Source organism: Alexandromys fortis, unplaced genomic scaffold (genome assembly GCF_014885135.2).
Source record: "Alexandromys fortis isolate MF-2015 unplaced genomic scaffold, M_Fortis_MF-2015_v1.1 scaffold_254, whole genome shotgun sequence".
Taxonomy (NCBI): domain Eukaryota; kingdom Metazoa; phylum Chordata; class Mammalia; order Rodentia; family Cricetidae; genus Alexandromys; species Alexandromys fortis.
The window spans coordinates 1,397,048-1,411,222 of NW_026068130.1; the positions used below are offsets into that span (position 1 = coordinate 1,397,048).

At 54.9% G+C, this 14,175-nt stretch overlaps 1 protein-coding gene across 1 annotated transcript in view; it reads right to left on the bottom strand.

Annotated features, from left to right (window-relative positions):
* Nucleotides 1–3,472: 3,472 nt before the first annotated feature.
* The window catches only part of Gpc1 (glypican 1), a 28,811-nt gene continuing 18,108 nt past the window's right edge, over nucleotides 3,473–14,175 (bottom strand). The window contains exons 2-9 of the mRNA XM_050126018.1: nucleotides 10,394–10,552; nucleotides 8,268–8,659; nucleotides 7,473–7,638; nucleotides 6,483–6,613; nucleotides 6,268–6,375; nucleotides 6,036–6,169; nucleotides 5,619–5,794; nucleotides 3,473–5,335 (exon numbers count right to left, since the gene is read on the bottom strand). Of these exons, the coding sequence (XP_049981975.1) occupies nucleotides 5,103–5,335; nucleotides 5,619–5,794; nucleotides 6,036–6,169; nucleotides 6,268–6,375; nucleotides 6,483–6,613; nucleotides 7,473–7,638; nucleotides 8,268–8,659; nucleotides 10,394–10,552 (1,499 nt within the window). The 3' untranslated portion in view covers nucleotides 3,473–5,102. The remainder of the gene's footprint in view (nucleotides 5,336–5,618; nucleotides 5,795–6,035; nucleotides 6,170–6,267; nucleotides 6,376–6,482; nucleotides 6,614–7,472; nucleotides 7,639–8,267; nucleotides 8,660–10,393; nucleotides 10,553–14,175) is intronic.

A 14,175-nucleotide genomic window follows, 5' to 3' on the forward strand; every position in this document is an offset into this window, starting at 1 on the left:
GCAGCTTCCCTGGCAAGTCTAGAAGGCACTGTGGTACAGCACATGTCCAGGTCTGCTGGCTCTGAAAATCTTTCTTCTCTCTGTTCTACAATGTTCCGCTACATTTTTAAAAATGCATTTGTCTGTTTTTACTCCAGGTGAAACACTAGCATTATCAATGGTTTGAGCTCAGCAATGGACTTTCTTCACTAGCATGGCATAGCTTCATGCTTGCACGGTGTTGGTTGCTATCAGGTCAATATGAAGGGTTCCCATTGGCGTTTCTCATTAGGCAAGCATAAACACGATACCTGGGAATTTCTCAGCTAACTTCGGTCTGGGAATATCTTTTTTTTTTTTTTTTTTTTTTTTTTTTTTTTTTTTTTTTTTTTTTTTTGTTTTTTTTTCTGTTGGTGTTTTTTTTTTTTTTTTTTTTTTTTTTTTTTTTGTTTTTTGTGACAGGGTTTCTCTGTGGTTTTGGAGCCTGTCCTGGAACTAGCTCTTGTAGACCAGGCTGGTCTCGAACTCACAGAGATCCGCCTGCCTCTGCCTCCCAAGTGCTGGGATTAAAGGCGTGCACCACCACCGCCCGGCTGGGAATATATTTTGCATTCGTTTCTGGGTGGCAGCTTTTCTAGGTACAGTGTTCTTGGTTGGAAGTTAGTTTTTCTTTCAAAACTTTGGTTTCATAATTTCATTCCCTTCTGGCCTGCAGAATTTCTGCTGAAAGCTCTGACACACACAAACACACACAAGCACACAAACGCTCCCTTGTATGTGGCGGATCTCCCACCGCCTTTAGGAGTCCCTATCTCTGACTTTTAGTTTGCTTATGTCTCAGGCGTCCATCTTCAGGTTCATCTTGGTTGGAGTCCTTTCAGCTTCACAACTCTGGATAACCCACCAAGATTTGGATAACTCTCAGCTATTATGTCTTTAAGTAAGCTTTCTGAGTCACCCCCTCTTCTTCTAGGGTTTCTCTAATTCATGTTCTGTGAACACCCACAAAAGGCTTGTCCTAACCCGATAGCCTCTGTTCCCCCCTTTCTCTATGAGCACTTGCAATTTTAGTTTGCCCGTGATGTGGTTCTCAGGGTAAACTGTTTTTTTTTTTTTTTTGCCATGTTGTGGTTTTACAAATCTCAGCTTGCCGCACCAGTGTTTCTTGACTTCTCTCTTTGTGAGGAGCTTGCTGCTTCTCTGTGTGTGACCCCTCCGGGGCTTTTGCATTTGCTCATTATATACTGTCACCAGCCACTGACTCTTTGTGGGGGGCCCTGGGGAGCAGCATATGCTTTCTTGCTCTCCAGAGAAGCGGGACCTTGTGGCAGCGTGCTGTTCTGTCACTTGGGGGCTCAGCCCTAGCTTCCACCACAGGTATAGGTCTGCATCGGTCACACCGCTCCGCTTACTGTCGGCTCTCAGTGCTCCCCCTCCCCCCGCCACAGGGTTTAGCTCATCTGAAATCTTGTATAGGCTGCCGGCTGTGAAACATTCACACCTCCCCCTCGTTTTGATGTTTGTGAGGGAAAGGGTTCATCCTACAGTCTACTGTATCCCAGTAACCCATTCAAACCCACACTTCAGAACACTCATCACGACCGGGTGGTTGGGCTAATGGCTTAGATCGGCTCTTCACATTCCGAGGGCTGCTGTTTTGGCTGGCTCGCTCCAGTGCTACTTCAGACTGCACTCAGAGGTGGGTCTGTGCTGGAAATGAGTGCTTCTACTCATCCTTTCGGGATGGCTAAAAGGGAAGTGTTTAGTTACTAAGGTCTTACTTTCAGGGCAATCCACTTGTCCCTGAGTTGTGTGAACATGGGGCCGTTTTCATCTAGGAGGACTTTCTTGCAGAGGGAAAGCCTACTGGGCAACGACTGCCCCTGTTCCTCACCAGGCGGTCATGGTTTTCAGCAAAGCAGCTGGCCAACTTCAGCTGTGCCCTAGGAGTCCTAGCCCCTCACCCACCCAGGGTCACCTCGTTGGCTTTCTAACCTCTGCCTTCTAATGGCTCGGGATGTATGGGCATGTGCATGGACGAGCACGGGTGAGTGCATGTGTGGGCTAAAAGCACTGTGCTGGTTTGCAGGATTGCCTGCAGGCCTGTGGGAGAACTGGCCGCTGCCACTAGGCCAGTCAGGTTGCCGGTGCCTTCCTGAGTTCTCACAACGAAGGCTCTGAGAACTCATGATGGCAGAGAAGGGACTACCCTCTAGCTAGCCTCTTTGGCAGCACTGTGGCAGGACTTAGATGCAAGGTGCTGACCTGGCATTTGTCTGGTGCTAGACTTAGCCCAGGCCTAGATGCTGACTCCTGTGTTGGGTACCCATCTCAGACATGTCCTCCTTTTCTTGATAGAGAGGAGGGGCTTCCTGCCCTCACTGAACGAAAGGCAGACGTATGTGCCCGCCTGTGTCCAGCTCAAAAAGAAAAATGAGTCCAAGTGTGTCTGGTTCGAGGATTCAAAGCAGAACGACGTGTCCACAAAGCGGAAAACCTGCTGGAGTATTTGACACAGTGCTTTATCGGCAGGCACCGGTGAGCACCTGTTTATTCAGCTCTCCCCACAGGGCTCTACCGAGCCTCGCTTTCAATCCATGGCTGTCTATCCTGACCACTTGAGGAGAGAGGACTGTACTCCTTCCCACTCCCAGAGAAGAATCTGGGCCACTTGGCATCAGGGCTTCCCAGGACTTGCAAAGAGGCAGAAAGTGAAGACGCAGCTGCCACCCTGGGCCTGGACACTGAGGGGAACCCTTGGGCAGGGTCGAATACGCAGCAGGAGCTTGACCGAGGACCCTTCCTTTTGGGAGATGTTTGTATCTCCTCGGGATGTGTGGTCGAGCAGCATTTGTGGGTCAGGGCTCTGCTCTGTTTCTTCGTGTCCCCATTGAATGGTAGGTGACACTGTAAATGTACTTGTACAGCAGCATGGGCCACAGCTCCCCAAGTACACATGCCACACCTGGCTGAGCAGGGCTTCTGAGTCTCACTACTGAGTGAGCTTCCTAGCCGTGGAGGCTGGCACTGCGTTCTCACATAGGGTCCCTGAAGTGAGGGTGAACAGGCCTGGATGCCTTAGGCTATTCAGGGTCTGTCTGCAGATGTAGGACAGCTTGGAACAGACTGGAGTGGGAGGACATTTCTGGTTCCTACACTGTTCTCCTGGGTAACTCAGAGGCACCCTGGCAGGAATGAGAACCTTTCTATGGGTAAGGCACACGTGCATTGAGGGGCGTTGGTAATGTTGGAAGGTAGGTGGGGCCAGCGCAGGCTGGCATCCTAGCCCCTTCCTCCCATGAACTTTGGCATGTTCAGTTGGCACAGGTGGCCTGGGCATCCTCCCAGGCAGGAGGTTCAATGGTCAACCACCACACAGAAACCCAAGGACCTTGCTACAGGTGCAACCATGCTCAAACCCCTTCCAGCAAGCCCTGCTGTGTGCACGCCATGTTCACACGAACACAAATGCAGTCTCACCAGTTACACGAAGTCATGTCCACTGTAGGTCTCCAGCCTTTAATTCATACAAGGACTCAAAGAACACATGTTACCCACTGAGTGACACGGAGCCTCATGGAGGAAGGACACAGTAGCTTGGCCACCATCCTGGCTGTCCTGTCCATCCTGGGTGCTGCTGTCCTGACACGTAGGCACTCACATCCTGGAGCCCAGCTCTGGCTCCTGCCACCCTTGCCTGAGTGGCAGTAGCAGAGCTGTGTGGCAGGATGGGTACACTCAGGGCAAGGACCCACAAATCCATGGACCAACTGCAGAGAATACCCATCCTGTCATCCTGGGCCAGGGGACCTGACTACTGGGCAGACCTTGGTGCTGGCAGTAACCTCCCTAACCCAGTGACGAAAAGCAAAAAAAAAAAAAAAAAAAAAAAAAAAAAAATAAAAATAAAAAAAAAATAAAAAAAAAGGTGGTAAGCAAGCAGCCTTTTCCAGGCCTTCTGCATGTCAGGACCAAGGTCTTCCAGGCTATAGCAGCTCAGCACCCCTAAGGCCCTGGTGCTCCCCAGGTCTCAAGGCCACAGGAGGATACCAGGATGCAAATGGTGCCCTGAGCCTCTCCAGTGCTGTCAAGGAAGACTGAGATGTAGCGCTCAGTGGACAAGGACACCGAGGGTCTGAATGTGCATGTCTGTAAAAGCCCTTGACTGTCAATGCTCCCCCAGCTTCTGCAGGGCTGCCTTGGTCAGGAAGGGGCCCAGGCATCCTCCCGACCTGCAGTACCAGGTCCCATTGACCCTGAGCTGAAGTTTCACCAGTCACCCAGCACCCCTGTGGCCAGGGGACCTTTATAAGTGGGTTGGGAGGCTAGACGTGGCCGGCTATTCCCCTGAAGTGAGGTTCCTCACGGACCCCCTGCCCAAGGCCGGACTTTGTGAGCCCATGTGAGGGAACAGAACACACCCTCAAGCAGCGTGGCAGAGTTGAGTCTAATGTAGCCATGCCAGCTGCCACCTCACCTATGCCACACTCGAGGAAACCCACAGTGGGTCTTCTCTGAGGACCACATTCACTAGGCTCCACAGTGGCACAGGGTCCAGGCCTGGTGTGTATGAGAATCCTGGCTGCAGAGTTTCTTCTGAGCAGAGGGGATCATGCATAAACTTGAAGGCCCTGCCAGAGCCTGGACAGCAACATACTGGCAGCCCTTGCAGGCTTCCTGGGGAGCTGCGGGATGGGCCTCAGTTTCTGACATCTGTGGCCCGTGGGGTCTGGTGGGGTGTCCCCAGTGGGAAGAGGCGGGAAAGGAAGGCACAGGCTCACTTGAGGTCTCCAATGGGTTGCAGCTAACAGCCACCCTTCCGGTTGGCCTCATGAGCTTCCGGGGTGGTGCAGGAGGGTAAGGGAGGAGTGTGCAGCCAGAGGTGCCCCTGAGGTCCCTGAAGTACATGGCTTTTGGGGACAATGGCTCGCAGCTGACCTGATATGAAATTAAAAGCTTGGGTGACAGGCGCGGTCAGACCCAGCAGGCCGGCACCCCATGCACCCCGCCCCAGTACTCAGAGCTACTGTCTCCTCATCCTGCCCTGAGCCTCGACGGCCAAGGGAATTAAATATTGTCTGTTGCATGTTTTGGCCAAGACAGTCCTTGGGGCTAGGGGATAGTTACCGCCACCTGGGTCCGGCTGCTGCAAGGACCAAGGTGACAAGGAAGGGCAGGAAGAAGCTGTGGGGCTCTGGGCAGCTGGCAGCTGAGGTCTTCTGTCCTTCCTGTTCTGACAGGCCGGGGAGAGCATGGGTCAAGGGGGTCCGGGAGCTGGAGCTCTTCTTGCTGACCCTCCGGCCACAGGTGTCATCTGGGCAGCCGCCACCACTGCCTGAGCCGCTGCCATCATCACCTGGGGAGGACAGGAGGCTGCAGCAGGCTCTTCCTACCCTGCTGCACCTGAAGACTCAGTCCCTAGGTCTGACCCCTGCTGTTCCCACCTGATCCGTGATAGCCAGATGGACATCCTGGCTGGTCTTCAGCTGTGCTACAGGGACATGGGACCCTTCCAGCATTCATGAGGATGAGAGGCTGTGAGGGTCCCTGGCAGAGGAGTCTGGAGAGGACTTGTCCCCTTCCTCTTATGAGCAGGACAGATTCCCGCCCCAACCCACCCTACCCCTGGCGGGCCTTACTAGCATCCTGGAAGTCCACGTCGTTGCCACCGTAGGCGCCACGTAAACGGTTGGTCATGATCTTGAGTTGCATGATCTGCTGCCGGATGGTCATGTCAGGCTTGGTGATGTCCACTTCCACTTCAGGGTTGTTGATCTGGTTGGCCAGTCCATCACCCATCACCTCAGGTAGGTACCTAGAACAGGGAAGTCAGGGCCACAGCTCATGACATTAGCTTTCGCCGAGGAGCTGAACCATGGTGTATCGTGTATCACACCCTTAGAGCCAGTGAACCTCCAACACAGTGGGAACCCATGCAGGCCCTACGGTAGCAGCTATGTGCTCATGCTGGGAGCTGGTGAAGGTGTGTAATCCTCTAGCCCAGCTTCCCACGCTCTGGGCGTTTGTGAGGACGTGGCCAAATGGTGGCTACTTACCGGCCCTTGGATATTCCGTTCCAGCAGCGGTCATCACTGGCAGGGCTCATGGCCATCTTCTCACTGCACAGTGTCCCAGGGAGGCTGATCCAGAAGTCCTGAATGTCTCGGAGCTGGGCCTTGGCCTCAGAGACCTGTTGGATGGCAGGTAGACCAGTGAAAACCCAGGGGGCAGATTGCCCGTGTCCCCTCCCACATACAGGGCTCTAGCCTCTGAAACGGCGGAACTTACCAGCTTTTCCAGAGTACCTGTGGGGGTCTTCTCTTGCAGTGCTAGTTTGCCACGGCGACGCTTCTCCTCAGACCCAGTGACCTTGGGGTTTCCACAGCCCTGGATGACCTGGGGAGATACCAAAAGCGGTCTGGAGGGACAGCAGGGTTTCTCAGGCCCAGATCTGGACAGACCCTCCAATGCTCACAGTGCCCGCCCCCGCAGCCCTCACACACCTTGGCTGTGAGTGTGTCCTTGTTGTCCTGGAGAGCGTTGATGGCGTCCGCCAGCCACATGTGTACACTGCCAATGACATTCTCCGCACCCGATGGGCCCCAGAACTTGTCAGTGATGAGCACCATGGAGTCTGGCAGGGGTGTTAATACATAGGCACACACATCACCTATGCACGTTAATAACACACAGTCTTGACAGCACCAGAGGTACCGATCAGCAGATTCACAGGCGCTCACACTCAGACTGGGAACAGCTCACCTTCGTGAAGCTTAGAGTATTAGCATACCCACATACAGTGCACAGGTTTCCACGAACACACAAAACATCTGGCAATCTTGATGGCCTGGTTCATGTCCATATATGTCCATGCTAGCTCATGCACGAATAGCTTCTGGCCTACTGTGTGCCCACATAAGCTGATGTGTATGCATGGAGATGTGCCTCATAACCAGCTCCCGTACACATGAACTGTGGGTCTGCACGTGCATGCTTTCATACAGCACAGATGTAACGTGTCAGATGGACAACGACCGGCATACTAACCAGCTCATGCCAGCTATGTACCAGTGCCAACATGCATGCATGCTAATGCGCCTCGCAGCAACAGAGATTCATACGTATCAGCATGTGTGTATGTCAACTCGCCAGTATATGTAGGCACACCTGTGACTGGCAGAAAGACCCTGTGCACACCACACAGACGCCTATTGTGTAAAGCACACATGCATGCCAGCGTGCACATGTCAGTGTATGTACATGCACGTATAGGTTTGACACGTTTCACCTATGTGTTGGTGTATGTGTATGTTGAGGAAGTCATTCAACCACACCCCTTGGGACAATAAAAGAACCTGCCCCTTGACCTCACAGACCCAATCATATTAGGCCCTTAAGCCTTTCATTTGGCCCAAACCAGGGGCTACTGTTTCCCAGGGATCCCTGCATAGTTGCCCTAAGGACAGGACAGGCAGCCTGGGGGTAGGGCTCACCCAGGAGATTCCTCCATTCAGCATCCAGGTCGGCCTGGTTGGCAAGGCAGCCTTTGAGCACATTTCGGCAATAGTCGGGGCAGGGCCGGGCACCAGGGACTCCCCGGCAGTGAGCACAGTACACCAGCTTCATGACGGCCCGAGAACATTCTGGGGCCAGAGGTACCTGGAGAACAAAGGCACCCTGAGCCTCCCTGTAGTCCTTGAGCACTAGTCTCCAGCTACCCCTAAAGAAGCACCAATATAAAGGGCTTAGGTACAAGTTAGAACATCTGGGGTCTGTGCTAACTGGCTATGGGACTTTGCCTAGGCCATCTCAGGCCCACAGTCCAAGGGACACTAGGGCACACTGCTGTCACCAGACTTCACGGCAGACAAGGAAACCAAGGCCCAGAGGTTGGGAGGTGACTTGCTGGGCCAAGCAGAGCTAGGGGGCAGTGCAGCTTAAAGCTGTGCCTTCCCCATACAGGTCTGTTGTGCACTGCCCCATTCTGTGAGATACCATGCAGGTCTGTGGGGCCTCAGATTGCTCAAGGCCCAGCTACATCATTTTCTCATTTCCTGTTTCCTGAGCATAGCAGCCCAACGTAATCATTTGGCTAAGGACACAGGACTGGCCGGCAGATGGGCAGTGGACTCACATCTGAAGACCTGCCATGTGAGCAACTGAGAATGGGTTACAGCCGTGAGGCTGAGGGCCCGAAGGCTTGGTGGAACAGTGCTGAGAGTGTAGGACACCAAGCGCCTGGATGCAGCATGAGGGACTCCCAAGGGTCCCTTGGGCAGTGTGTGTACCTGGGCCACCTTCCGGACTACATCACTGGCCACACCCAGGCCCTGCACGAAGGAGCGTGCTGCCACAAAAGCACGGGTGGCCCGCAGACGCAATTCCCGCGGGGCATCCCCAAAAGGCCGTAGGGCCTCTGCCTGCTTGCCCAGGCAGTCCAGGTAGTCATCGGGCAGCAGCAGCTGCGGGTGCAGCTGCTTGAAGAGGCGCTCCAGCAGCCGGGCCCAGAACTCGGCCAGGGTCTCCTCCAGGTGCAAGTTGGCGCCGCGGTAGTAGAGGCGCAGCTCGGCATACAGGTCCCGGAAGGCCCGAGTGTTCTGCGTGTACAGGTCCCCAAAGGCCCCTGGGAAGGCATCCTGCAGCGTGCGCTCCGAGTCATTCAGCAGGCGCTGGAAGTGGTCTGTGCACAGAGGAAAGGCATGGCCACTTGAGGCAAGCTGTGCTTCTCTGCCAATCTGCTAGCGGGCTTGGCAGAACACCCCCTGCTTTTCAGAACCTGCTTATAAAAGCTGGGCACCATATTGCAGAGGGTTCTGCAGCTTCTTGGAGACCTCTCTCCTCACTAGCGGTGCATTAGTCAGGGCTGTGCTCTCTAGGGACACAGGCCTCTAGCTGGGGCTCCAGAGGTCATTTTTGAGCTGGGTCTTAGGAACCAACAGGTGCTGAGATTCAGAGATTCTGGGAGGGGCTATAGTAGGGGTGTGTTGGGGAACCAGAGTGACCCTAGCTTACCTGCCAGCTTCCCTGTCTCTTCCCCCCCTCCCCCCAAGGCTTCCAGTTGCCCTACCAGCCCTCCTCCTCCTTGGGCTTTCCAGCAAGCCCTGCCCCCCCCCAGCTTCTCAGGTTTCAGGAGCCTCAGTCCTCAGACCCTCCTGTAAGCCAGCACCTCAGACAGATGCTTTCTGGGGAGGTGTGAACATGCGCACCAGATTCTAAGGTTCAGAGAAATGTCCGTGGTGGCACCCTGGCATCCACTTGGCAGTGGCATCTCCTCTGGAAGTGAGACTTAAGGTCTGTGACTGCTAAGCCCCTCCCTTCCATACCGAGCAACAAGGGAAGGCTCAGCAACAAGTGTTAGTATGGTTAGGGGCTCTCTGATATTTTCTGGGATATTTGCTGGAATTTCCAACCCTTCAAAGCTATGCCCCAGCTGTGGTTTAGGCTCAGTGTCCCTGCTTTCTCTCTACAGCTTCATAATTCCTGCTTCCCAGCTCCACCCTGTAAAACTATACCAGTTCTGTGTTCTAATCGCTATGCGCTACGGGAACTAGGCTGAAAATTTAAAAACACACAGACAGACAGACGGGGCCGCGGGGACATCCTTGATACAAGAGTGCCAAGAATGCCCACTTTATTGTGCTCAGGGGCAGCTTATAGAGGGCTCTGGCCATGCCCCAGTTCTCGGGCTCTTTCAGCTTCAGGCTCATCAGAACCCACTCCCCTGCCATCAGGGTCTGCAGGCTGCTCAGAGCTGAGGAAAACAAGTTGTTCACTGGAAATCCAGGGTCTGGAGGTCTGCAGTCCACAGCTTTGCACAGGCCCTGTATCCCTTCTGAAGACAGCAAACCTCATTGCTTACAGGTTAACATTTTAGGGGACTCCTCTGACCCCAGGGCACCATATGGTTCCTATTGAACATGCCACCACTGTTTGGATACTGTTTTCTGCCCATATACAGTGAGGCCACATGAGGGGTTCACCATAAATGATGCTAAACAGTAGCTGACCTGGCTTCTTGAAGCACGTAGGAGCCTTTTGATCCTGGCTAAGAGGCAGTCACCTCAGGGCAGGCTCTGCACCCTTTACACCCCCAGTCTGAGCTCCCTGGCTAGGGGATGGTAGCTGGGATAGTGGCCTATCATAGGGACCCCGAAAAGTGCAGGTGAGATGCAGACCAGCCCTCTGTAGGTCCTCAAGGGAACTCTGCTTGGGGCAAAATGACACCCCAAGATCAGCAGTTTCCCTCGGAAGGACAGGCTCATTCTCCCCAGGGCTCTGCCAACAACCTGGGCCCACTGTTCCATTTAAGCCCTGCAGGAAGAGGGAAGTCCTTTTGCTGATACGAGCCATCCAAATCCTGGCCTTGGAGTCCTGCCCCGCACCCACAAGTCCCTACCCTCTAGCCCCTACTCACCGTCGATGCCATGCAGCTGGGTGGCCAGCGTGGCCTGCAGGGCACGGCTGCTGTCATGGAGGGCAGTCTCTAGCTCCATTCGGCTATGGTTGGCTAGGTTCTCCTCCATCTCACTGGTGCAGCAGGTGTAGCCCTGGGGGCAGATCCGCAGGTGTTCACCTGTGGGATGGGAAAGGATGGTGTGACCGGGAGAAGTGGTCCAGGATGTGCCCAAGGCAGAGCCCAGCCCTCCCAGGACCCCGATAATACTCGGGGATGAGGTACCACAGGTGTTCTAGAGTCATTACAGGGGGGTATTGTGTGGCACATCCCAGCCTGTCAGGTAGGTACACAAGGACAGCCATTTTAGGGCTCCCAAACAAAGAGCCAACTTGGACCTTGCGCAGAGAGGGAGAGTCTGCCTGACTTAGGTTGGAAATCTGGCAGAGGCTTTCAAGCCTGGCAGAGGCAGAGGGGAGGAAGCCAGCCTCTTCTTGGCCCTTCCCAGTCTCAGAGGCCACCTAGTTTCACATGTGATGGACAGACAGTGGAGTGTCTGGTGAAGGCGGTTCTACAGGGCCAGTGGCAGCATCTTGCCAGACCCTGGCTACCAATCTGGGCTGAAGAGAAGCATGCTCTCTCTGGGCAGGCACTAGGTCCCAGAGGCTGCCCAGTCCTGGCCTAAGGCTCCACTCAGCTGGATACACGCCCAGTTCCCAGAGTTCTGGCTGGAGCTCCCCGACTCCACCAGCTATCCTGGGCTGCTGTGCTGTGGTGCCAGCTCCTGGTGGCCCTGCAGTGGAACCATTCGAGACAATATTGATCCCCACTTGCAGACAGAGGGTTGTTTTGGGCCCACAATCCGCTGTGAAGTGTCCACCACAGAGCCCTTACAGCATGCGCTGGGCAGCTTCATACCCAAGAGAGTCTCCTGGCATCAGAAGAAATCCTCAGCGAGATGTGTGAACCCCTCTGTTTAGGTTACAGTGACACCTTTCACAGGGAACCCGAGGCTTGGAGATTAGGTTTTGTCTCAGTGTGTGTGCGGGGTCTCTGAGTTGTTTAAGACCCATTAGGCCTGACGGACCCCAGTCTGTCCCACTCCCTCCTCACAGGTCTCTGAACTAGAGAAAGCCCCCCCCACCCCGAGACTGGCTGAGTCGGACAGAGAAGGGGTGGAGGTAGCAGCCCTGGCTGAAGTGGAGGATCTGGGAAGCGGGAAAGGCCAGCAGGGATTGCAGAAGCTTCCCTCAACCAGGCACGGTATTTCAGCTGTAGGGCTTAAACCAGAAAGCTGGTAGGATGCAGAGCCTCTGGAGCCTGGAGCAGGTGCCAGGGCCGGCCCCTTTTCCTTGCTGACGGATTGGTGGAAATGTGGGAGAGGAGTGGAGAAGGTGAGATGCTGAGGACTCCAAGATGCTGTGGGGGCGGGGTGGAGGACTCCGAGGAGAGCCGGAGGGAAGTGGACAGCAAGAGTGTGTGTGGGCAGGAACCTGCTACCGCAGGAGGAGATCACTGTGTGCTGGGGGGTGTCTACGACCCCTCACCCACCTGAAGCCAGCTGGGAGTGGAGACCCCGGGAATGATTTGGAGGTTGAAGTCACTCTAACGAGTACGTCATGATCTCACCTTTGTCTACAGTACTCAGTAAGTACAATCAGTTGTGTGTGCTGAACGAGGGGTGGGGTGGGGTGGGGTGGTGGTGGTGGTGCTGCAGGGTGGATCTGTGTGTGGCCTCTGTGACTTTAATCTGACATAGAAGAGACCTACCCCCAGATTCCGAAGCACGCCGAAGGGGGGATACTAGAGGGCCAGAAGAAGAGCCAGGATGGGTGGGGGCTCTCCATCCCTTTTCTACCCCTCAACCCGAGCAGTCTATCTAGCTCTGCTCTCTCAGCTTCAGGTTGAGGTCTTTAGCGTAGAGGCCCTGCCTCCTGCTCACTGAGGTATGGGAGCTGGGCCTCTTCCCAGAACCCTCTGGGGACTTCTGCCTCACAAGCTGAGGAGTCCCATCTGGTCTCAGAGTCCCCAAAGGCCCACAGAGCAGGGCAGTGGCTGACAGCTGGTAAAAGAACAGACAGAATTGTATTCTGAATCAAGAGTTCTTGGGGGAGTCAAGAAAGAAGGGAGCCAGGGACGGGAGGCACACACCTCTGGCCCTCTCATCACTCCCCTACCTCTGCCCCCCCCCCGCCCCGTTTTGGACCACTCTGCTTCCTCCTCCTGCCCAGGGTACCTGCCCCTTACAAGGTGGTCACTTCTACCCAAGGATCCACCCATGACTCCAGTAATGAGATGGGGAACATTCCCTGGGGATGGAGGTTGCAGGTGTCAGTATGGGGTGCAGGGGACATCCTGGGTCAACTGTGACAGGGGCATTCAGGGCAAAGGCATGTTGCAGGTCCAAGATTTCAGGTGGAAAATTCAAGGCTGCACAGGAGAGCAGCAGCAGGACAGAGGTGAGCCCCTCCCACTGTTCCCTCTCTCCTGACATCCTCCACCATCTTGGTGGACCCAGCTGCCACCCCTCACCATGTATACGGGAGAATTAGGCCGGGACCGGAGAAGAGAAATAAAAGCACACACTCAAGAAACAGGCACTGGTCCCAATCCATTGCAGGCTCTGGGTGAGTGGGATGCATGAGATTCTTGGCAACCACTATGAACATTCCCTATTCAATCGCCTCCCCTTGCAGCCCCCTGGCTCTGCCTGGCCACCTCGCCCAGCCAGCCCGGTGACCAGCGCTGTTCCAGTTGCCCCAGCACCGCCCCCGTCCCTCCCTCCCTCCTTGGACAAACACGGGAGTGAAGACACGGAGCCAGAGCCCGGGCACCGGCCTGAGGGCCCCGGGCAGGCTGGGCTAGGCTGCCCAGAAGCCCGTGCAAGGCAGAGCTGCTTGCTGGGGGGTAAAAGATAGGAGGCTCTCTGGCTGCCTGCTGAGCCCTAGCCCCTGAGACTGGGGCCACAGGTGACAGACACTCAGTATCGGAACAGCAAGGGCAGGGTCTGCAAAGCTGTTCACACCTCCAGAAAAGCACTGGAGTACATCCTGGGTACTTGATCTTCTCTCAGTTCAATCCCTGGGGAAAGGTATTTTTCCATCTTAAGGGATAAGCCCACCAGCAGCTCCCTCCTTCCCAGTCCCGAAAGTGGGTGGGGACAGCAATATTGCCCCCCCATCTCTATCAATCAGAATCTTCCAGATTTTTCCCTCCTTGGTTTTTGGAATGTTCCCCTCCTCTGGTACCCCCAGGTTTTATTTAGGGGAGGGGGTTGTTTGTTCATAGCAGGTTTTCCTCACCCTAATCTCCTTTCTAAACCTTGCCCCCCCAACCCTAAGCTCCCCTCCCCCATTCCAGGGCCTCTGGCTTCTAGTGACACCCAGCATGGCACCCCATTGCCTCAAACCCATAGGCAACCTCTTGTCTTCCTCCTCCCAGATTCTGGCTGCTTGCGTATCCCCCACCCCCACTCTTCTCCAGAGCAGACAACAGCCTGTGGCTTCCTACCTTTTGGGGGTCACACCCTCCTGCCACCTGCTGACAGCTGCAGCTCCTGCTCCTCCCCGACAGACACAGCACCCTTCTTGGTCATCAGCAGTCACCCTAGGGCTTTAGCATCCTGAGGGCATTTCAGATGCTGTCCATAGACCTCTCTGACCTGACCTCTCCTGACATCTCGGGCACCCAATGCCCTGAAACCCTCCACCCTTCTCAAGAGTCAGACCACCTCCTCAAGCCCATCCCCCCAGAAGCTTCCCTTGTTCACAGGACGCTGAAAAAATGGAAAACCTGTTTCCCTT